The sequence below is a fragment of the Puntigrus tetrazona genome, chromosome 18 (assembly GCF_018831695.1).
Source record: "Puntigrus tetrazona isolate hp1 chromosome 18, ASM1883169v1, whole genome shotgun sequence".
Classification (NCBI taxonomy): Eukaryota; Metazoa; Chordata; class Actinopteri; order Cypriniformes; family Cyprinidae; genus Puntigrus; species Puntigrus tetrazona.
Genome location: NC_056716.1, coordinates 3,488,117 through 3,511,631, shown reverse-complemented (window position 1 = coordinate 3,511,631; position 23,515 = coordinate 3,488,117). Strand labels below are relative to the sequence as shown.

At 37.5% G+C, this 23,515-nt stretch overlaps 1 protein-coding gene across 1 annotated transcript; it reads left to right on the top strand.

Moving 5' to 3' along the window:
* Positions 1–253: 253 nt before the first annotated feature.
* Positions 254–23,473, top strand: cfdp1 (craniofacial development protein 1). The gene is made up of 8 exons (XM_043264237.1): positions 254–394; positions 479–580; positions 1,365–1,497; positions 1,582–1,804; positions 2,051–2,181; positions 3,486–3,614; positions 17,554–17,712; positions 22,711–23,473. The coding sequence occupies exons 2-8, from the start codon at positions 514–516 to the stop codon at positions 22,799–22,801; spliced, it is 933 nt and encodes a 310-aa protein (XP_043120172.1). The 5' UTR covers positions 254–394; positions 479–513; the 3' UTR covers positions 22,802–23,473.
* Positions 23,474–23,515: the final 42 nt, after the last annotated feature.

Genomic DNA, 23,515 nt, shown 5'->3' with positions numbered 1-23,515 from the left:
ATTTATTTATTTATTGTCATTATATTTTACACAAGGTAGCACAATGTGAAAATTGATATATTTATGTAAGACAATACAAGAGCGAGAAAGGCAGAATATTAAATCTTTATTGTATGTTAGTTTGTACCCTAAGTTTGCATATAACATTTTGTTATTATTACTTTGAAGAAAAATTTATTGTAATTACCTTTAATAATAATACCAATAATAATGATAATACAATTTTCTGTTTTTAATTCATATATTTTAAAAACTATTTTCTGTCATTGTTTTTTGAGCACAAGGTTGGGACGAGAACTTGGAAGTTGAAAAGAGAAAAGAATTCGGAATGGAGGCAGATGATCTTTTACAGATCAGATGATGCTAACACGCTAGCATGCTGGATTCTAGTAAGGTAATTTAACGTTTGCTCCAAGCTAGCTAGCTGGTTAGCCACAGTATTTCATTTAGCTGTAATCGTAGTCTTTATCTGATTTAGCTGCTTAACACAGCACACCACAAAGAGAAATAAAAATGAACTATTCGGATTACGACTCGGACGGCTATTCCTCAAATGAAGATGAAGATTATGTCCCTTCTGGTAAGAGATTTCAGCATGAAGTGAGCATGGTTGTAAATGAAAAAGAACACATACTAGCTACTTTGTGCTCTGTGTAGGTATACTGCTCCGTGTTAACATAACATTTATTGAATTAATGATACGTGATATGCTAAAAAAATAAAAATAACAATACAATTATGACGTTTAAAAACGTATAATGTGCATTTTGGATTCATCATTTCAGAATTATCTGCGATTTATAACATATAATCAGTCTCCGTATTGTTTGAAATGTGTAACGTTATAGGTATATTGTTTCATGCCATAAGATTAACTGATACGTTAACGCATTGTTTTCTGAAATAAGTTTTTTTGCCTGTGAGAGCGATGACAAGGATGCAAACAATAATTCACCAAGACAACTTTAATGGTTACGTAATGATCACCATATCTTTCGTGGCCTTTATCTTAGAAGGACCATAACTTTATAGCATGGACTGCATTAAGACTCTTGGGTGGAGGAGAGTTTCTTGTTCTGAGAGGAAAAAACTATAGGGACACTATAAGAGAAGACAGTACTTTAACTGTTCATTTTTCATCATTTTAAAGATATCAGATAATCTCATTTACAGAGGATGTAGTAATTAGGAAAAACCACCACTACAGATTTTTCTGCTTCTTTTCAGTAATTTAAAAGTCACAACATTTTTAGTAGCGTTTCATTTTTTGTTTTTTAACCATAATGTGATTTGGCAGTGTTCTTTTTGTGTTCGTGCCATAACTATGATCCGTTTACATTGGTTTCATTTTTTTAATGGATCAGATGATAATCTGAGCGAGGATGACATGAATGAATGTGAAAAGGAGGATGCACTGGAAGGGGAGGATAACGACGTGCAGCAGTCAGAGCATGTCAATAAGAAAAAGAAGAAAATTAAAGCCAACATCCCTATGAGGTATCGTATTACAAATGTGTATTTGAAACTCAAGTAAAACTGATTGTAAGGGAAACTGTTCTCACTTTCTCCGTGTTTACAAAGGAAAAGGAAAAAAGGAGGCCTGAAACTTGAAGATGGTGAGGGTGGGTCAGCAGACCAACAGAAAGGAGAAGATGAGCCGAAAGAAGATCGTTTTCTAACTGGGGCAAAAGAGGGCAATGAAGAGAAGCAGAAGAAGAAAGCAGATGATCTTTGGGCTAGTTTTTTGAGTGATGTTGGCCCTCGACCCAAAGCAGCAGCTGATGCAAGCGTGGGCTCTCAGCAGGTAACATCAACATCAAGAAAATGGTCAAAGTGAAGTTATGTAATTTGTTGTTTTTCATTGATTTCTGACTAATTTCTCATTTTTGTGCGTGTTTGTATGTTATTGTGTTCTGTAGTCATGATACTACTGTTGCATCATGAATGCATTACTTATTATGGTGTGTTTAGATTTGTAAAATTAAATTTATTTTTTATGCATTTTGTTTTTTAGATTAATGTGCCTGTTTTTGTTTTTATCTTTTAATAGTCCACGTCCACAACTGGCACAGATAATCCGAGTAAACCCCCTACAGTGTCTCAGGAGCCGGAGGACAAACCAAAAGAATCCTCCAAAATCACAATCACGAAGGTGTTTGATTTTGCAGGAGAAGAAGTTCGGTAAGCAGACTTTTTTTTTTTTTTTTTTACTGTAACTGTAAGCCTTTTATATGGCCACCAGATGGCAGTGTGTTTTCATTAATTAGATGTAGAACTGAACATTCTCTAAACAATTCTTTAGAAATGTGTTCTTTTTAAAATAGTGGTTTGTGTAAATTGGCAGTGTATTCATAAAAATGTGTGCATGTCATTAATGAATTGAAAATAACGTATTGAAATATGTGGGCCATTTCAGTGAATGCTTTCATTTAATAATGAATAAAAATGCAGTTGTCATCTTAGCATACTATTGCACCTTTTCAATAATTAATTCCAGTACGTTGTATTTATGAGCCAGTAAAATATTCAGATCCTTTCAAGCACAAAGCACTGACAAGCTTTCAACTCATTTGATGTTTTTATAGAGTACATGTTACTTTGAGTCACAATGCATTGACCCCAGAAATATTTTGACACTTTTGATGCATACAAATTTATGAATTTCACTGCACAAATGACAGAATATTAAAATAGTGACTGCTAACCAAATGAAGCCAGGTGTAGGTTCTCTTGTTTTAGTGTTTAATCAGTTTTTTTTAATTGACTTTTTATTATATTTATTATTTGTATTGTAAAGCACTTGTGACTGTGATTTTTTTCTTGAAATGTGCCATAGAAATAAATATTATTTACTATAGAAATAAATACTTGCACTAATGTTTGTCGACTATAAAATACTTTTATTTAATAGTTTTAGTTTTAGTATTTTATGTTTGCTATATTTTATAATTTTCACTTTTGCCGTTTCTGTTTTGGTGATTTGAGGTGCGTGTTTTCAATTGCGACTTCCCTGTTCAGATACTCTTTTGAGAAAGAATACACTGCAGTGAAAAAGATACAGCGATTTTGGAAAATATTATTACTGTTTAAAATCATAATAATGAATCTGTTTAACATAATAAAAAACAAACTGTATTTGATGCGTTTTAAGGGCTAAATCATTCTTGTAATGATAATGCAGAATTTCCATCGGTGATTACTCCAGTGTTGCACACGTATTTCAGAAATTATTCTGATAGCTGAATATGGTGCTTACGAAACATTTCTTCTTATTATCAATGCTAAAAACAATTATCGATATTTTAGATTTATTTTTTATTTTAAAATTAAACTTAAAAAATACAGCATTTATTTGAAATAGAAATCTTTTGGAACATAATACATGCATTTACAATATATGTGTGTGTGTGTATGTATGTATATGTGGAATGAGCATTATGTATTACATGTATTTTGAGCATTAGATCTTTTGTCGTGGTCCACAGGGTCACCAAAGAGGTGGAAGCAGACTCGCGAGAGGCCAAAGATTTTCTGAAGAAAGAGGAGAAGGAGCTGCAGGAGAAAGAAGAGTCCTCAGAGTCACAGCCGTCCGTACCGCTCTCCTCTGGTTCCAGGTACCGCCCCCAGAGCCGGTGCATCCCCTTAGTCCTGCGTTTTGTTGTCCTGATCCTTCTCAGTACATGCGAAATTACGGTTCATAACCATTGTGTCGGTTAATTAATGAAACAAAGTGGTTTTTAATGGTTCTGTTTTGTGTTTCAGTGACGCAGAAGTGAATAACTCATTAGCTCTTAGACTACAATTAATTCTTTGTTATTGATGTTGTTATATTACAGTAATTAGATGTGATCTCCTTCAGTGGGGTTGGTGCTGGTAAATGGATGGAGACGTCTGTGTGTGTTTGCCGCGCGGGGCTAGAGGGAATGTCAGACGTGTCATTGATCTCTGACAGCTATGATAGCGAGTCTTTGATCCTCTATAATTCCATATCTGCCTGTAGGGAAAACCAGCGATGACACACAAATACGTTTCAGCCGCAGTGTGCGCAGATGTGTGTATGCGGGTTAGGTTACCTCCACCGAACCAATCGAAAAATGGCCCTTGTCGTCCACACAGGACATCCGTGGAGATTGTTTACGTTTAAGAGTTAATTATTGTTGTGATCTTCCTCGGTCCTTACATAGTGTTATTTTGGACAGGCGCTCTCGTCTGTCCTCTGAGGTCGTGAATGTTTGCTGAACAGGAAGTCATATTTTTCCCTGCACAGGATATACAGTGCGGGGCGTTGGCTTGCGGAGCAGGAAAGCAGCTTGAACCCCACCTCTCTCATCCCTTTATCAACCGAACGACTGTCACTTAATGTCAGCGCTACAAATATGCTGTTTTCACTTGGCCCCTGTCTGTATCTGGTTTTGATGACTTCTAAGTGCTCGAATCTCATTCTTCAGGCAATGTGACTTTAAATCAGGCCTCTTCAAATTCCAGTCGCTGTCTCGCTCCAGCACAGCAGGGTTTCCGCTTAAACTAAGCATCGAAGGAGCCTAAACACAAAGAGTACCTGTCTCCGGTATTCACTCGCTTACCTTCTCTTCATTTAAGCCTCTTTTGTGTGATTTGAGGTTAGAGGGCTTGAGTCAGCACTGTGCTGCTCTCTCTCTCTCTCACACACAGGCACAGTGGCTCTCTGTTTCTCTACTTAACAGTGTCATACTGCGCCTCGGTGCAGAACTGCTGATGATGGTAAAACGCACGCTTCTTCCCTCCATGGCATTTTTGTGCCCTTTCTTTTCGTACACTTTTTACTCTGTTACCTTCATACTTTGCAAACCTTTACAGCAAAGGCTAGTGTTATTTAACATTTTAGATAATTACAAAGTAAACGATTCATCATTACATTTTTCACAACGTTTTTTACAGCCTTAGTCAATCTAAATCACATTAAAAATAAAAATGAAGCAGATAATTTGTGTTCAGTGTTGTTTTAATAATTATAATAAGATTCATTTCTTGAGCATAGAATAATTTGTAAAAGATCATTTGATACCGAAGACTGAAAATTCGGCTTCTGCTTTGCAGTAATAAATAGCATTTTTAATGTAGCAAAATAGAAAACATTTTGACAATATTTGCTCTTTTTGCTACATGTTTGATCAAATAAGTGCAGTCTTAGTAAGACATCTTTTAACAATAGTAATAAAAAAAAACTTAACCAACCAACTTTTGAAAATTAATTATTGTTCATTGGTAGTTCATGAACTACTGCCAATTAATTGATTGCTATCGTAACGTTTTACCAGAAAAATTAGAACTAACTGATACTGACTACTAATTTGACTATTAGTTAATGACGATTAACTGCTTATATTCTTGTTTGATTAAAGAGTTCAATTTAATGCTCAGGTGTGTGAGCTTTAAATCATTTGTAAAGACGTTTTTGCGTACATTTAAAATATGATGGAATTATGAACAAATCGTTCTGCTTCTATTTCCAGAAAAAGGCCCAGTGGTTTCCAAAAAAATGTTACAATATAAGCACGCACAGCCAGCAAACTGTCAGCAATTCACATTATTGAAATGATGTTAAACAGCTCTTCAGTTTCTTTCTCCCGCCGCACACACAGACTCACCTCGACCCTCCATCTGTTGATTCTTCCCAGCAGCCCACTGGTGTGTGAACAAGGATCAAAACGAACACTCGCCAAGTGCCAAAATGCAAGTAAAAATTGGATTTGGCAAGTAAATGGAATGTATCTCCTCACCACTTGGCTGGTAACTTTATTAGGAACTGCAACATTGCTAGATTTAATTGAACTGTACAATGTTAGTCTAACCTTTTTTGCTCAGTGAAATATCTACCGTTATAGTTTATTTAGGATACCTTTTTTTTTTTTTTTTTTTCAAAGCTCCGTGCAGCAACAGTAAAATGGATGCTCAGTCTCAGACGAATCTAAGAAATATTGAAGACCTGTACATTTGCTTTGGCGGGTGAAGTTCATTTTTGACACTCTGCGGGTTTGCATGAACGTGTGAATGATAACCTTCATGGCATGCCATTTGTGAGCACAGTTTGTGTGGACACCACTGACTGATGTAACCTCACTGCTGGTGGGTCAAGTGTGGGGCAAGCGTGTCGTCTAAGTGCTATCGATCAAAGAACCAGCCAGATTTGCCGATGCTTGTTCTGAACCCTAGTGATGGCTTGATTGATTGTCTAGTGTCTCTGTGGTCTTATCACAGAACTTAACTGACGCTGAGCTCCATGTAAGCACCCAGAAGCGCGCAAATAAACCTGTACTTTAAGGACAACGGTGGCTTCTTCAAAGCTTACGTATTCCCATTAATACATAAGCGTCGGTTGCACGACACACACTCACACAGACTCAGAGAAGTATGTCCGCTGTCTTCCTGTTTCTGTTCCGCTTGGCTTCCCGTCAGCTTGCTGTACGTGAGTGTGAGTAACACAACATACTGCAGTTCTGGGAAACCTATGTGTACGTCCACTTAAACTAATGATTTCCACATGCACCAGTCACAGCTCTGCTTTTCTAATTATAGAGCCTCATCACTAAGACCCTAAAAATAGGGCCTTTCTCTCCATTATTACAGAACAGTCACACACCTCGCTCTTCGTCGGGTCAAGCAGTTCATCTACTGTTAAAGAGACTGTAGATTGAGGATGTGTGTGTGTTGAACAGTTTTTGTTTTATTTTGTTTATTATATATATTTTGTTATATATATTTACAAAAAAAAGCAAGAAGCCTGGTGGCCTAAGCGGTAATATTAGTAGTTTTGCCCTTGTGATGTGGTTTGGTTAGTGCTTTCTAGTTCTCAGTTTTCTCATGCTCAGGGCAGTATTCTAAGTATTGAATAATTGCTTCCATTCCTATGAGTAAAACTCAGCTGTTCTGCAGTAGTCCATACAGCGGGGAGTTTATGCTATGTTATCCCTGCCATTATAATTCTTCTATTTTAAAGTGACATACTGTGAACATTAACTCCACATGTCAAAAGCACCCGGTTAAGTACTTCTCAAAGGCAGAGTAGTATTGGCTGATGTTGTTGGTAACACTTCAGAACAGGGAACACGTATTCACTATTACTTCAGAGTTTGCCTTCAGTAAACTCCTAATTTGTATTTATTAATAGTTAGTGAAGTAGTAGTTAAGAGTAGCTGTGGGGTGGATTTAAGGGGTCTAATATATGGTCACGCAGAAGGCAGCATTATTATGTGGTTTATAGATGCTAATAAACAGCCAATATGCTAGTAATAGCATGCTAATGAGCAGCTAGTTAATAGTGAGAATTGGTCCTCAAAATAAAATGTTACTATGTTGTCTTTATGGGACTCTAACTGGTAACATTTCCATTTCTAGTTACTCCACGTAACCAAAGATCCACAACGAATGAAATCCACAAAGGACATTGCCAGCATGATTTGTATTGAGAAATTTTTCGCTCTCTAGGACGAATCTCACGATAATACAGATTCCTATTGAAATGATGAGGCTTCACCCCTGAAATATAGATTTTGTTATAATAATTGTTCAGTTTTGTTTACAATAAAGTGTGATTGTTAACATTAATTCATGTATGAACAAACAATGAACAATACACTTTTTGTGGTATTTGTTATATAAGTTAGTTCATAAAAATACAGTCATTCATTGTTAGTTCATGTTTATCTCACAGTTCATTAACTAAATATTAACAAACACCACTTGTCTTTAATGCATTAGTAAATGCTGAAATTAGCATTAATTAAGATAAATGTTATAGAAGTATTGTTCATGTTTACTAATGTTGTTAATTAATAACCCTTATTGTAAAGTGTTACTAATATTTTTATGTACAAACAGTATGATATTATTTTAAACTTTATTATTAATCTAAACTTTTTCTTTACTAATGCATTACATACTAATCTTTATAATAAAGATTTTTAATTTCATTTTTAGGTATTTAATATTAGAATTAAAATATTAATATTATTTTTGTATTTGATATTATGCATTATTTATCTTATTATTTATTTTATTATTTAATCTCAAATAGTGGATCGAACTTAATACAAGGTAAATGTTATCTAATAATGATCAGCAATGATCTTGCAATTTGGGTATCGAGAACCTATTTCGAACCTATTATTTGCTTTTAAATTTTGCTTACAAATATATATCGGGGTCCTCTCACAGGAATGTCATCGTATTTGGTGGTCCTCTGCATCAAAAAGTTTGCAATCCTTGCTTTAACTAACCGAACTAATGATTCTTTCAGTGTAGAGTTCAAACTAACAATCTTTCTGTTTCCAGTTCAGACCTTTCACCACTTCATCACTTCACCCACCCACTTATAATGAGGTCAAAATGAGCAGAGGGAAGCTTGTTCTGGGTCTAAATGGGGAAGGCCGCTTCAGGATTTCATTAGCAGACCTGAAATGACCTGTTCCCTGTCTCCTCGCAGCTGGACGCCATGTCAGCCGGTCCTCGCGCTGTAATGAATGCATGTTAACTGAAGTGAGGGTTCGATATCACGCCCCCTCACCACCGGACACATCAGAGTGCTGCTGCCGTGTGCTCCGTCTCCCAGCTAATGCTTCTGACAAAACCAGGCCACTCTTCACTCCCCTGGCATCTAAAAATGTGCCATGGCCCGAAAGAGATCAGGCCACACAGTTTCCTGTATGTCAGTGTGTGTGCTCCTGCCAAAACAGATGCAGATCCCCCAAGTGGCTTTGTGTTAAACAAGAGATCACAGAAAGGCATCGTCTCAGGAGGTGGTAAATATGTGGCAACAAACTGCGGTTGATTCTGACAGCACTGTATCGGCACAGAGCTTCAGCTGATGTATATTTAAATCTTTTTAATATTTACTTCAGCACTCCTAAAAAACAAATGCCCTTTATTGGCATTTATGGTTCTATCTATACAAGAAGCTTTAGAATGCATGGAACCTTTTCATTCCACAAACTGGTTCTTCTGTAACATTGCTGCAAAAAACACTTTTAATAGTGAAGTGTTTAAACAGTTGCGATGACCTACAATCAAGCTTCAGCTCTGAATGTAGAATCACGCATGAAATATTAAGAGTGTTTACTTCAATATCCAATGCAGCGCTCAACATTTTTGGGGAGAATTCACCACAGACACTTTTAAAATGTCAAATCCGCTCTTGCTGTTTAGACACTTTACCTCCCTACTGTTTCTCTGCGGTTTCTGAGAGCTCCATCAGCCTCCATTCAGCCTGTCAATGAGACACAACTAGACCACTTCAGTCCTTGTCAGGCCTCATCTTCAAACACCAGGATTTGAGACGGCTCCTGCTTTTGCCAGGAAGTGTATTTCCATCCTAACTGACATGCAGCTGCGGAGCTTCAATAGTCTTAAACGTTGAGGGGAAAGTTGGGTAATGCTCTTTAATATTGTGAGAACAGATGGGGAACGTCAGTTTGGGGTCCACTCAAGACGCCCTTCCACATTTCACTGCCCCTGCTGGTTTCCCTTGAAATACAAAGAGAAAAGCCTTTCAGGAAGGAAATTAGCCTCGTTAGAGACAAAATGGCTGGAAGTGATTATAGTAACTCGCTCTTATCGGTTATGCAGATATAATGAGACTGTAATTAGCTAAGGAAAGCTTTATGGATTTGTGCAACTACCAAACTGGCCCCTTCGCAAAGTGTGGTGATATGTGAGTGGAATGAGGATGGGAGCAGTACGTGATTGAGAGAAAAAATGCAGGAGCAGGCGGTGGCACTGAAGATGGGAAATGTACTGACAGCTTGGAACTGGGACACTTGTAAGGTGAACAAAGTCTGACAGCCTTGTGTTTTCACGGGGCAGAGACAGACGAGTGACGGATACACGCACATACATCGTTCTCAGTGCTAATTTAATCAGAGATTATTTTTCTATCATTGCTCTTTTCAATAGATTTAGCTAACAGATCGCTGACAAAATTAGAAAGTATTTTCTTGATCTGGCAAGCTCCGATCTGATTGACTGACTTTGCATCTTCTGGGAGTAAAGGCACACAAGGCTTTTTTTGAAACTATGAGAGGAAGTAAAAAAGGTCAGCTTTTCTGACCTGCTGTTGTCTACCTAGCAACTACTTTTAGCAAGCAAATAGCAATCCTGGCAACCACCAAGAACACCTGCTAGCGTCATTGAATCAGGTTTGGCATGATTCTTGCATTCAGTGTTGTTTATCATCTGTTTTTGTGAAAATATACTAGTCCTCTTATTACATGCTGGGTTGTGTGAGATAGGAAATGTAATTGTATCCTGAAGCACTTCAAAGACTTCTAATTCTCCACCAGAACCGTGCAAGTCTTCAAATGAGTCTGAAGTCTCTGAAGTCGCCCAGTTTGTTTGTACTTGTGGATGCATTTCCTGCATTCCAGTTTTTCTGAGTCTGCTCCACATTTTGTCACACACATGCATGTACACCTTTATGCTCAGACCCACAGAATATAAAGGCCCAAGGCTGGTCTTGTGTGCACACATAAATGTCACACACTCTCGGAGAAGCTCCAAAGGACAAACCACACATATGTTTCACAGACAGTTTCCCCAGCAACTACTGAACATGTGAAAACAAAATCTGTCTGTGCGTATTTGAGATGGAAGGCTTCATCTCTTCACATGTCTCCTTACATCTTTCTCCTGCAGAGCTCAGTTGAATTCACAGTCGGACTCAACACTTTGTCCATCTGTGCTGTAAATATCTGCACTGGTAATTTAGGGGAGAAAGGAACAGTTTCTTCATGGGTTCAAACTTGAAATAGTTCACTCTGGATTAATGTGATTTCACATTGTGTTTTTGTAAACCCGGGTTTGAATATTGAGACAATTTTAATTGTCTAATGCACAATTATACATGGTACTACATGCAATGGCATGCTTTGTCAACTCTTAAATAAACAGAATCTATAAATATGCACAAGTTCAATGAAACTCGAGGTCAGTAGTGAACTTTTAATGACCATGATTTCCTAATTTTAAATCAAAACACCTGTATTACAATTTGTATTTGTTTACAAAGTTAATACTGGACAAGCGCAGTATGTGACATGTTTAATCCTTTTTTTGTCAATCTTTGGAAATAATACCTTGACCTTCTATGATTGTCTTTAGGTCTTCACATAATCACATAATGAATACAAAAAAGAATAAGAAAAAGCAGAGGTGCATTTTCCAGCACTGTTTATTTTCCTTTAGATGCTGAAACTAAACTCGGCATGTTTCTATCTCTGATCATATAAATAATTAATCAGACAAGTGTTGAGACAGTTTGTGACTGGTTGTCTGTATTGCAGGGATAAAAGTCTGAACATCCATTTATAACAAAGAAAACTGCCTAGAGTGTCTTTAAGCAAGTTATATGAAGACATTGTGAAATGCAAAACTGAACACTTATAATTCCCCAACACTGTATTAACTGCATTAAACAACACTCATTAACAATTTAAGTATGGAACAGAACTTGCTTTTACAATTTTTTTATAATGTTGGATGCCAGATTACAGTAACCAAAGACTTGTTAAATGAGATGATTTCCCTTAAACCACCATGTACCAGGCCTTAGTGTTTTTGTTTGGAAGGCTGCTTTGCAGAATGTGCTCTTGCCATCTTGCTATTTCCACATTTTTAAAAGAAAAGCTTAAGCATCTTTGAGCTTGTTGTTGGGACTCGTCTCATTCAGTGATCTACTATATGGAGATAAGCAGGTGCAGGTGCTGGAATATAAGTTTTAGGCTTTTTCTTATTTAACCTTTTTTTTATTCTTAATATTTCAAGATCTGGCAATCCTCATCTCAAGATGTATCTCCTTCCCTGGGATTTAAAGACCTCATTAAATCCAAGTTTGCTTCTGTAGATGCTGCATATAATTTTTGCAAATGCAACTGACACTACTTAAATTTTTCGTTTGAAATTCGATAGAATGTGGTTGTAAATTAAAAAATACTTACATTTTATAACCGTGTGTGTATAGAACGGGATAAAGCAGTAAAAGGTAAATTGACAACCATAATTTGATACATTGTGTACATGAGTTTAGAGTATATTTAGAAATGTAGTGAACATTTAGACATAACACATTTGTTTGTGTATATGAAAGACACAAATCATAGCTTAGTGGCAGGGTGGGGCTGTAAGTGTCACTAAGTCCAGGTGGCTGATCACAGGGGCCAGGGGCCCAGGGCGTAAAAGGTCTTTGAACTCTAGGTCTTAGCACTGCAGGTGTGTTTATGTGAACGAATGTATGTTCATTAGTCGTCTGTGAGCAGGTGTGCTGCTCATTGTTCACAGAATGTAAATCTGTCATTCATCGTGTTAGAGGCGGAGCAGAGATGTGTTAATAATGCTCCAACCTAAACAGTTCTTTGAAGATTAAAAAGAGAAAGAAAAACAGGACCCAAATAATCAAAGGGAGTTGATGGCAAAATATTATATTTCTAAACTGCAGTATATTTGCCAGTACATTATTTATGTGTGACTGTCCTTCACAGGAAGTGAGGCAAATGACCGTGTGGAATTTGCATGGTTAACACATGGTTTGTTTTAGAAATAGTTTTTTGGGGACCTCTAGATTGTCTTCACCTATATGTTATGTTGCAGTCTGGTATAGGGAAGCAGAGATAGAGATTTTTCTTGTCTTACACTCAACGCATTACTATGAGGTAAGGGTGTATTCACACGTGTCTTGTTTGGTTCGACTGAAACTAACTCAAGTTCATTCCCCCTCTGGTGCGGACCATTTGGGCAGGTGTGAATACAGCAGTCGCACTCTGGTGTGCACCAAACAACCGAACTGAGACCCAGCTGAAGAGGTGGTCTCGGTTTGGTTCTAGACAAACTCCGGTACGGTTCATTTAGGGTGTGAATGTTATCTGACCACGATTCAACTCAGTGGCAGAAATCACTGAACCTTTTAACTTAACAGGCTCCCGTAGTTGGAATTGCCTTATGTGAAAGTTTTGTGTTCACAACATTTGCTAGCCAAAATGAGATGCATGTGAAAGCCAGCAATCGCTTTCCTATATCTTTTTTTCTTTTACTTTTTTACCTTTTACGATTATACTACAAACTCTAAGATTAAGCTTTTTTCGAACTTTCCTGTTTTTTCCTGCTTGAGAATGTCTGTCCAATGAATGGATGAACTTGGCACAAGTGTGGTTTTGTTTACAATTGCTGGTTGCAAAAAAGAAACTTTGTATTTGGACCAAAGCAAGTGAACTAGCGGACTTTTAAAAGATTATCAGACTTGTTAAGCCTAATTATTCAATGTACATTTGTTATATTTATGTTTCCTCATAGTAAAAAAAAAATAACGGATAGGTTTGTGTAAAACTGTATTTTTAAACCAACTTTGTGCTTTGGCTAGTGAGTGGTAGGGCAAGCCAATTATTATAGTTGTCCATTAGACAGAGATTAGGCGTCGTCTAGCATTAAACAAACAATAAGTGCAGTGTCTTTGAGTAACTGACACATTCTAAACAATAAATACCTCAATAGCTATAATTTTCATAATACACAAAGCTATCATAGTCTTCACAAACAAATGCAGGTTTGTGGATTGTGGGGAATATTTGGACCATCGCTCACAGCAGGCGAACTGAAGTCTTGACAGTAATTGTCTAGAAATTTATAGTTAAATGTGGCGAATTTGTTACAATTGGTGCTTTGATGTTGTACCAGCTGTGCTTTAAAGGGAATTGGAAACATAACTTCTCTGAGACTGGTTTAGTTTTCTGTTAGCAGTTCAAACAACCCTGACCCTGAAACCCAGTCTCTAGGTTCATAATTGCAGCAGCACTGCCGCTGGGAACATTAAAGCTAAAATGATTAAGAAACAAATCTTTATAATGTTACTAGTCAGCCTCACTAACTGGCTTGTTGGGTGCCAGACAATTAGTCAACTAGATTTTGATGAGTAGCGTGGCCCATGACAGCACCATCTGGCTGCAAAAGCCATTTAAAAATGACAATGTATTCTTACAGAATTTAGCTTTCAGATAATGTAATTCTTGTGAAGAATAGGAATCTTAACAACAGGTACTTAAGATATTTTTGCTGTGTATTTTCATGTTGATGGCTCTTTCTTCTATTTTATGTATTTTAGAGTGTGCTTGTATGAGTAAAACATTAGCATTAGAAACTTCCTTTATCTGTTGAAATATGCGTACACAGTATGTGCGTGTGAAGGTTTTGTGGTTTGTGTTACCCCTTGGTCTCTCCTCTGGCTGTTCTTCCAGCTTCCGGGTGTCGGACAGAATGTGGGTCAGTTATTCTGCGACAGGGTCTTACGGAGGACGTGTGCGCTGGGTTTATAGCTGTGTTTTCCAGGCCCACGCCTCTACGTTCTCTTAAATAGCTGGTCTACAACTAGGCCAGTGTCCGTGCCTCAGGCGGCAAAAGACCATTAGATCAGTCTGAGCAAGCAGGCTACTGAGATAATGGAGATGAAGCGTTCAGGGTTAGCTGGCGTCCATCTCCCATGATGCCCTCTTGTGCCTTCTCTTATGATGTCACAAAAGCTGTAATTACTCACAGAGGAGATGGAAAGACTTGTCAGCCAACTGCGGGTCGATGCTGAGTTTATGAGCCGCTCTGTGAACTTACGATGACATAAACTGATATAATGAGGTGGGGGAATCTACTTCCTGTCTTGAAAGGAGTCAGAATAGGATGTTCCAGCCTTTTCCTCTCCCTACACAGAGTGCTGGGACACATTGACTCTGTGTGTGCCTTAAAGTGAGATGGTAAAAAGACTTGGGAGTCATGGGAGAACTCCGACTGCAAATAAACAACTGAATTCGCAGACTTCTGGACTACTGTTTTACCCTGTACATCCTGTTTCCCTTTAGGTTTTAATTCCAATGAAGTTGACTTTTAAGTGCCCACGTTGGTGTATAACGCAGTATTCAGCATTTTATTAGCCTGTAATGTAGCACATACATACATCTCTCTCAGTTTAAGCACTATCTATGGGTGATGAGACGGGATACAGTAACCTTGGCTCTGCTTTTAGCATTCTGGCCCAGCGTTGTGTATTGTGGTCTGGCTCCCAGCCCAACGTTCCTCTCTCACAGCGACGCTGCCGCATGGCACACGGGATTGACTATCAGTTGAGCCCTGATTGTATATTGATTCCCTGTCAGGATGGGTTTAAGCAGTGTTCCTGTTTCTCTCCGTGTCTATGTATTGGTTCTGTTGACTAAGCTGTTAAACTGCAGGTAACACTTTCACAATCATCCTCGTCTCCCTTTTGTTGTTTCTTGTCTCGCTTCACAAACCAGATTGAGTCAGTTCAGTTTTCTTTACGTGCGTGAGTCTGTAAAGCACTTTACAGTAAGGTTCAGTTTGTTAAAGGGAAAGTTCACTCAAAAACGAAAATCCTGTCATTATTACTCAACCCTTATGTCGTTCCAAACCTGTAAGACATTTGTTCATCTTCGGAAAACAAAAATGAGGATATTTTTTGATGAAGTTTGAGGGCTTTCTGACCCTGCATAGACAGCAATACAACTACCACGTTCAAAGCAGTAAAGGACATCTTTAAAATAGTCCATTAGTGGTTCAATACATTTCGTGTGCAAAGAAAACAAAAATAATGACTTTATTCAACAATCTTATTTTCTTTTAACCATTCTCTTTTTAGACAGATTCCACTGTGCTTTGCAACAGTTATATTATTAATTTATACTTCTCATTTTTAAATGGAAAGGCCAACGTGCTGCTGGACTGTTCATATAGTCTGAATTGTTCATATTAAACTCTTTGTGGTCATTTTCCATGTGACTTTAATAAGGTTTTAGTTGTGCAGCAGTCAGGTGTAGCTTTCCCCGTATGAAATGTGTTTGTGGATGCAGCTGTAACGGAGGGAATATAATTACAGAATTGATTTTACCATTATTGATTTTTACTTTTTGCTGCTTTTTTTGCACCCCAACATTATTTTTGTGTGCATTGTCTGGCCAGACTGTGACTGTCGTGGGAAGAGCACTGCAGTAAAACAGCTGGCAAGAAGATGCATGTAATCATGGCCTTTCATGTTTTATTTTGCAGGTGTGTGTACAAATATATATATATATATATATATATATATATATATATATATATATATATATATTTATATATATATATATATATATATATATATATATATATATATATATATATATATATATTATATATATATATATATATATATATATATATATATATAATATATTATATCCATTTATATATAAATATATATATATATAAAAAATAAATATTATATCCATTTATATGAAACTAATTTGAAAAATCAAAAAAACATAATGCATTAAAAAATCTATGTTTTACTTATGGATGGATGTGACCAGAAATTATAAGAAAATATCCAAAGAATTTAGAAAACATACTTAATAAAGAAAGAGTAACTGTGTACCGGCAGATGTTAAAGCATTCTACTTTGTTTCTGTTTTTTCATCTTGCGTTTTTCACCTCCCTGTTTTTCTCCTTGAATAATGTTGACAGTTTTTGCACAGATGGCAGATGCATTTTGTCAGACCTTTAGACATTAGTCATGTGTGTCTGTTTGTGGGTCGCCTCATTCCTCTGTGTGCATGTGCGCACCGTGTGTTGAACACACAAGTCTAAATCGACTGGATCACGTGAAGGAAACTGCAACTTGCAGTTCATTAAGAAATTAATGAAGTCTTTCTACCCTGCGGTCAAGTAATACAAGTTCATAGTATTCATTTTAATTCTGCTTAAAGCAAGAGCGTTAACAACTGATTTATAGAAGGACATTTTAAGGAAGTGGTGCAGTTTTATTCTGTGTTTGTTTTTTTTGTTTTTTTAACCGATATTGCAATGCATTCCTACCCAAACCTTTTTGTTTATTTATGTTTTTATATTCATTTCATATTCTGAAAACAATTGTACCATCTTCCACGTACACACAATTTTCCTTCTCGTTCCTCATGGCAGACTTTCTCCTATGACTCGTCTGAGCGTGAAACTGTCTGTCCTTGGCCACCCCGGCACCCTCTAATGCACCCCAAGGTCCTATTGCCGCCCCCCATTCTCCCGCAGACCCCCAGCCCACTCACTCCCTCTGGCACCCACATACAAGAGGGAGGGCTGCTGGTCTGGACTCTTCAGCTCTTTCATTCCACAGATCGTTTAACATTTCATTACTGCAGCCAAGCGCAACCTCGGTGTCAGGATGACTTTTGTAATGTTCAAAACATATATTTGTTCCGGCAGCATGTTGCGAGAAACATACCAGCATAAGATTGCAGCCTCTTCCACTTTGGATCATCATTTTATCTCTTTATAAATAAAATGATGAAACATTTTTACCCTGTTGCTTAACTCTGTCTTCCTGCATTTTTAAACAAAATAATTTTGATGTAGCTCTGTTTCCACTTTAAAATCCAACAAAAATGTCACTGGAGCTGGTTTTTAGACCCTTTCAGTTAAAACAGCCAATTTTAATTTATATAAAAAAAAAAAAAATCCTGATCCAAAATGAAATATCTTTTATGATCTTCCTTCCTCTAGTGCGAAGAGGCCAGTGGGCATGGGGAGCATCCTGAATCGCATCGGGGCCAAAAAGCAGAAGATGAGCACTTTGGAGAAGTCCAAGATGGACTGGGATGCCTTTAAAACAGAGGAGGGCATTGCAGACGAGCTGGCAATCCATAATCGAGGCAAAGAAGGGTATGTTTAAGCCTCATTAGTGACCCAGACAAACACATCATCTCAAATTATCTTCCATTAGTGTCTCACACTAGCTTCTGAGATTTTCATCATCAGAGCTGAATAAATATCATTAAGTGTCTTAAGTGCTTAAAGCCACAGTGTGCCGGCGTTTTATATTTCTGTGCAATTTTTATAATACATTACAATTCATTCATTATGCACCGATGTTAACTGGATAGTAAAATGAATGTATTTGGGGTAAAACCATATGCTATGCATGCATCTGATTAACATTCTGACCTTTGCAGTCGCTCTTAGGACTAGGGATGAGCATTTGGAGAAATTGTGTAGTGAGTACAAAGTAGATTCTGTTCCCATCCTTACGTTTTCTGTTAGATGCTGTCTCTTGTTGGTTTGGCGTAGGAGCGATGTTAAATATGTGGCCCTGCATTGCAGGTGTTTTGCTCTCTCTCATCGGATTCATTGATTCTGTATGACCTATATGAAGAAACGGTTCAAATGAGTCCAGTTGTGACCGTTTTTAATTCTGTTTTCATGTAAAACGGTTTTACTTTTTCTTTTTAATTGAAAACTTATAGGTCTTTTTTTTGCTGGATCATTATTATCAGTGCACTGATAACATCTGTATATTTCTCGTTATATGTTTTAATTAAAATGATTTAATTACCGTAATGATGCACGCACTTCTTCGCAGTTGTTGAAGAACTGATTACCGTTGCCCTCCAGACTGGTCTAGGATCAGTATTTAGAAGATCAGCAGAATGAATGGAGTGGGAGCTAAGCCAATAGCACTTCATTTAAACCTGTTTATCTTGGCTTTGATGGCTATCTTTACAAGAAAGAGGTGAAGAATGGGACTTTACTCAAAAGCTGATGATGCAAAGCTGTTCTAAGCTTACGTTAACCAGGATCAGAAAGTTTAGAGTTGTGTTTACAGGAAGTGAATGAAATACTGCAGAATTGACTTCTCACTTTTATTTCAGCAGTTTCATCATGGTTCTCGATTTGTGCTGGAATTGAAACAGGGTGTAACTTTACGTGAAATATTTAATAGGTATTTATGATTCTGCACTATGTCCATGTCACTTTTTAGATACCCGTGACAGTCATGTGATTCTTTGTATAGATGTTCAGTCAGTCAGATGTTCTCATTGCATTAAAGCTCAAGATACTCTTTGAATCATCTGCAATCACAATGGAGAACTTCTCAGAATTTACTTTTTGCCAAATCCCTTTGTAGAGAAAGAAAGAAAGAAAACATTTGTAGTGGGAAAAGCTGTTTTAAATGACAAAAATGCAAATCTGAAGCTTTGTCACAAGTGGACTCTTTTGAACGCCTTTGTTAAATGAGTATAGTTTTGGCTGACTCAGAGGCGACCAATCAGAAGTGTGCAGGACATTTTAGCCCACATGTCTTTTATATGAACACGCATGCAATTTTAGACACATGAGCAGGCCATTATTTTTTTGCTTCCATTTCATTCCATAATTGTAATAAAAGATGCAAGACTGAAGTCATATTATAAAGGCAGGATTATAAATGCTGTTTTCATCCTCCGTTGCCTAAATATTAAGGGAGAGGTTTTCATTTTAGTAACAGACATACCCCTTTATCGATTCCCTCAACATACCTCATTCATCAAATGTATAATTAATACCTAACAGTCAACAGCGAAAAGGTTTATGCCTGCTGTAATGGAAACGAAATGCATATAGAGATGACAGAGAGTGAACCGTACTCTGTATGGATGCTTTATTTACATAGCAAGCTAATTTTTGCTTGTCCCCAGGGTTGCCACCACAAACCTAAATGTATGGTCTTTTCTGGCAAATTACAACATTATGATACAAATTATGATGTTTAAGAGATTGAAAATAAAGTTCATAGATTAAGTATACTTACTCTGTCAAGAATGACCGTAGTGCTAGTAATCTACAGATCAGTTTTTAGACTTCAAAAGGCTTGGGAAATTAAACAAGACCATAATTGAGATCTGCACACACACATTTGGTCATGATTAGATTTCATTCATAGCGAGTTTAGGAGGAAGTGAAATGTTGGTGGAACATTTGTTTCCTGTCAAGCTTTTGGTGAATGCACACCGATGGGTTTGTTTCAGGAGGTGAGTAAATGTGAGGTCCCTTAGGTATCGCGCCGCAGCTGCATCAACTTAGTTGTTGTCTTGCTTTCGTCTGAGTTGTGAATACCCCTCTAAACTAGCCCTGTCACCATAGTTACCCATTCTACATTCCTCTGGGGTAATGCAGAGCCACACTTGTGCGATGTTACCCCACTCCCAGGATGCATTTGATGTAAAAACAAGCAGGGAGATGAGGGAGGAGAAACTTGCATCTTGTCCTGAGGGGATGGGGATATATAATGACATAATTTGTGGATCCAGTTGGCATTCTGTTTTACTCCCTTATTATGCATTTGGCGAGTTAAAGAACTAGTTTAGCCAAAACGTAACATTTTATAATCATTACTTTTTTCCCCATTCATACAATGATGCTCAGTGGGCTCGAAAGTCACTTTTGTTATATGAACAAGAACAAAAACAAAACCTTTAAGATTTGAAGAATATCACACAGTAAGTGATTAAACGATGACAGAATGTACATATTTTGGTAAACTTTCCATTCGAATCTCACCGCACACTCGGCATTGATGCTCTGGCTTTCCTAAAAGAGCCTGATGCTTCTCATTTGTAATATATGGATGAAAAGAACTGTTAGTTCTCTATCAGACAGTTGTAGGGAGTGGAACAGTTACTAAATTAAAAACCTGGCCTGGGGGTTTAAAAATAAAGCAGACAAAATTATGGTCTGCCACTGTTTCCATATTTCTGTTTCTCTGAGAGGGATGTGGTTTAAGAGGAGGATCGCTGAAGGGTGTGGAGGACGCATAGACCATAGAATAGCGTAGTGCACAGGCCGCTTAGCCAAACTGTATGCCCACAGGACTATTTTCAGTGTGAGACTGAAGCTTGAAGATCTTATTATTTTTTCACAAAATATAGGACGAAAATGCACCCAGATGTGTCAGAGCTAATACAGTTGGTAAACCAAGGGTCTCATGTCTCTGGAGGCAAATGGTTGATTGGGCATCAGAGCTTTCAGAGCATCCTGGGATCGAGACACCGGGGAGAGTGACCCTCTACTGGGATTAAGGGGGAATGGAGCGGACATGTGACAGATTGTGCTCTTCAAATGCTGCAGGCAGTATGCACAATGTTTCTCTGAGTGAATACAAAATTTAACTAGGTACTAAAAAACCCCAACTGTTCCTTCATAAAAAATTATTTAGCACTCTATTGAATTGTATACTGTGTTTGTTAGAATGCAAAACATGCTTCCAACAAAAATACCTGTTCAAAGGCTATTCTTTGAAACATAATAGGAAACCTATTCCTACATACACAAATGAAAAGAGTAAAACATAGACAAACATGTGCTCTTTGGTTGTGTGTAGCACCTACTGCTCTGAAGATCCTCAATTGTACAATGCATTTCATTTAGAAAAAGCTGGCATTAAAAAAGTTGCCGCACAAGCTATATCGGACCCTAAAGCAAACCTTTAGCTCATGCATAAGCATAGCAAATTGATTTCATCTTTCATATGCAAAAAGGGCATTTACATAGATGCCAGTAAAATGGTAAAGAACAGAGATGAGGGGAAAGTAGACATAAGTTTGACTCTTTTAGTGCCAAAAACTGACTGTATATTCATTAAGTACCAAAACTTAAACAAAAATAAATTACAGCTAAATATAAAAAAATAATAATAATAATAATGACAAACCAAAAACCCATAGTGTTGCTCAAATCAGACTGTGTTTGTCAGTATGTGGGTGTTTGTGTTTGTGTGTGTGTTTCACAGAGATCCCATTAGGACTTCAAACAAAACACGGGCAATCAGTTTTTGCTCTCTGTCTTCTTTTCATCATTGGCAGGAGCGTGATGTGATATCTAATAAAATGTTCAGTCTCTGCTCCATAGCCTCGCATGTCTGCTTTGCAGCTGCTCCAAGGTTTTCCTAGTGTGCAGTGTGCACAGTGATCTACACAACAATTTATTTAGACCTCACATAAAGCTTTGTGTAGGAGATGCCCTTCTCTGCTGATCATCAGCCAGCTCCCTGAACCTGAACCCAGACTATTATGAGGAAAACCACAAAACCAGATGATGTCAGCCTAAAAGGGCCATTTTATTTTCTTTGTCCTCAGCATCCACTCTTACTCCGAGTACCGGCGAATTTTGTAATGACAATAAACAGGGAGGCTGAATACATACACCTCCGACATCTAATGGATACAGGTTCACTAAAGCCCCTATTGTGTTTTTCCGAAATTCTGGCCTTTGATCATTTGAGCTTGCCTTTATGCGATATAAATATCCAAACTGTTTGGCTTCTTTCCTCTGTGGATGTTTTTTAGAAGAACATTGTGTTTTGTTTTGTTTTTTAATGAAATTGCACCCTATAGGCTTTCATTACATAAACAACAACAGAACTATTCTTAAAAATATCTTTAGCGTTCTGCAGAAGAACTAAAGTCATTCAGGTTTGGAGCAACACGAGAGCGAGTAAATATTTAAAAAATCTGAACCAGGTGTGTCAAAAAAGGAAAACATCAAAAATGTGAAATACTGTGGCCCTTTACAGTTGCAAACCGCTTGTGACGGGTAATAGCGTCGTGTGTGAAAACACTTTACCACCGAAGTGCTGACATTTACCAACACCCCACTGTCCCCACTCCCCGCCTTTGTGCTTCATTCCAAGACACAATGGAAAACCGCAACAAAAGCACCGAAAGAAGCTTTAGAAAAGCATCACTGGAGATGCAGCGTACCGTTGCAAAAAGATGAAACCCAATGTATGCAGTCATTGATCTTGCACCGACACAAAATCCAGGGTTTGTGTCAGTGTCGTTCTTGCCAAGAGCTTGTTTACATGTGCTTTCCTCTGCCCTTATCTTCTGCTCTCTGCGCCTGTAGGTATGTGGAGAGAAAGAACTTCCTAGAGCGAGTGGACCACCGGCAGTTCGAGTTGGAGAAGAGTGTGCGCCTGAGCAACATGAAACGGTGACAAGAGAAGAGAACAGACACATTCACTGATCAAAACACAGACTGTCCCGTATTCACACACACACACACCCTGCGTACACTTTTTCTTTGTTATATAGATTGAATGGCCTGTAGCCCCCCAAAACAAAAACCGGTCTGCCTTCACAATCGAATGTACAGCTCTCATATTGTGTTTTCCTTATTCCGCTCTTCCTTTGTCCAATATTGCATGTTGACTTTTATCAGGGCTCCTTTAATATGAAAGAGGAACAGCTCTAGACGTTTTTTTTTCCTCAAAAGCCTAATTTTATAATTCAGTGAAGTACATCCTAACCATTCAGTAAGAGTGACATTAATGGGAAAGAAAACCTCATTAAGATGTACAGATTAAACTGAATTATTTAGCATAATTCACATCTTTGTTCTGAGTGTGAGGATTTTTTTGTAAATGTAAACGTCCTATAACGATACTCTTTACGCGCAGGCTTTTTTTTTTTTTTTTTTTTTTTTTTGAAAGTAAAATCAAAGTGCTGTTGTTTTTGTTTGTCCCATGCATACTGATGTCTTCCCACGTCTTGAGAATTTATTTTGCTAAGACTGTTTATATGGTAATTAGTCCGCCGTCATTTTAATCGTGTTTCGCTGACAGAAATAAATCATGTCGTTTAGTTGGGACACTTTCTTTTTAAATCAACCATGTCTTGCTGTTAATTATTTTGACCTACTAATTAATTGC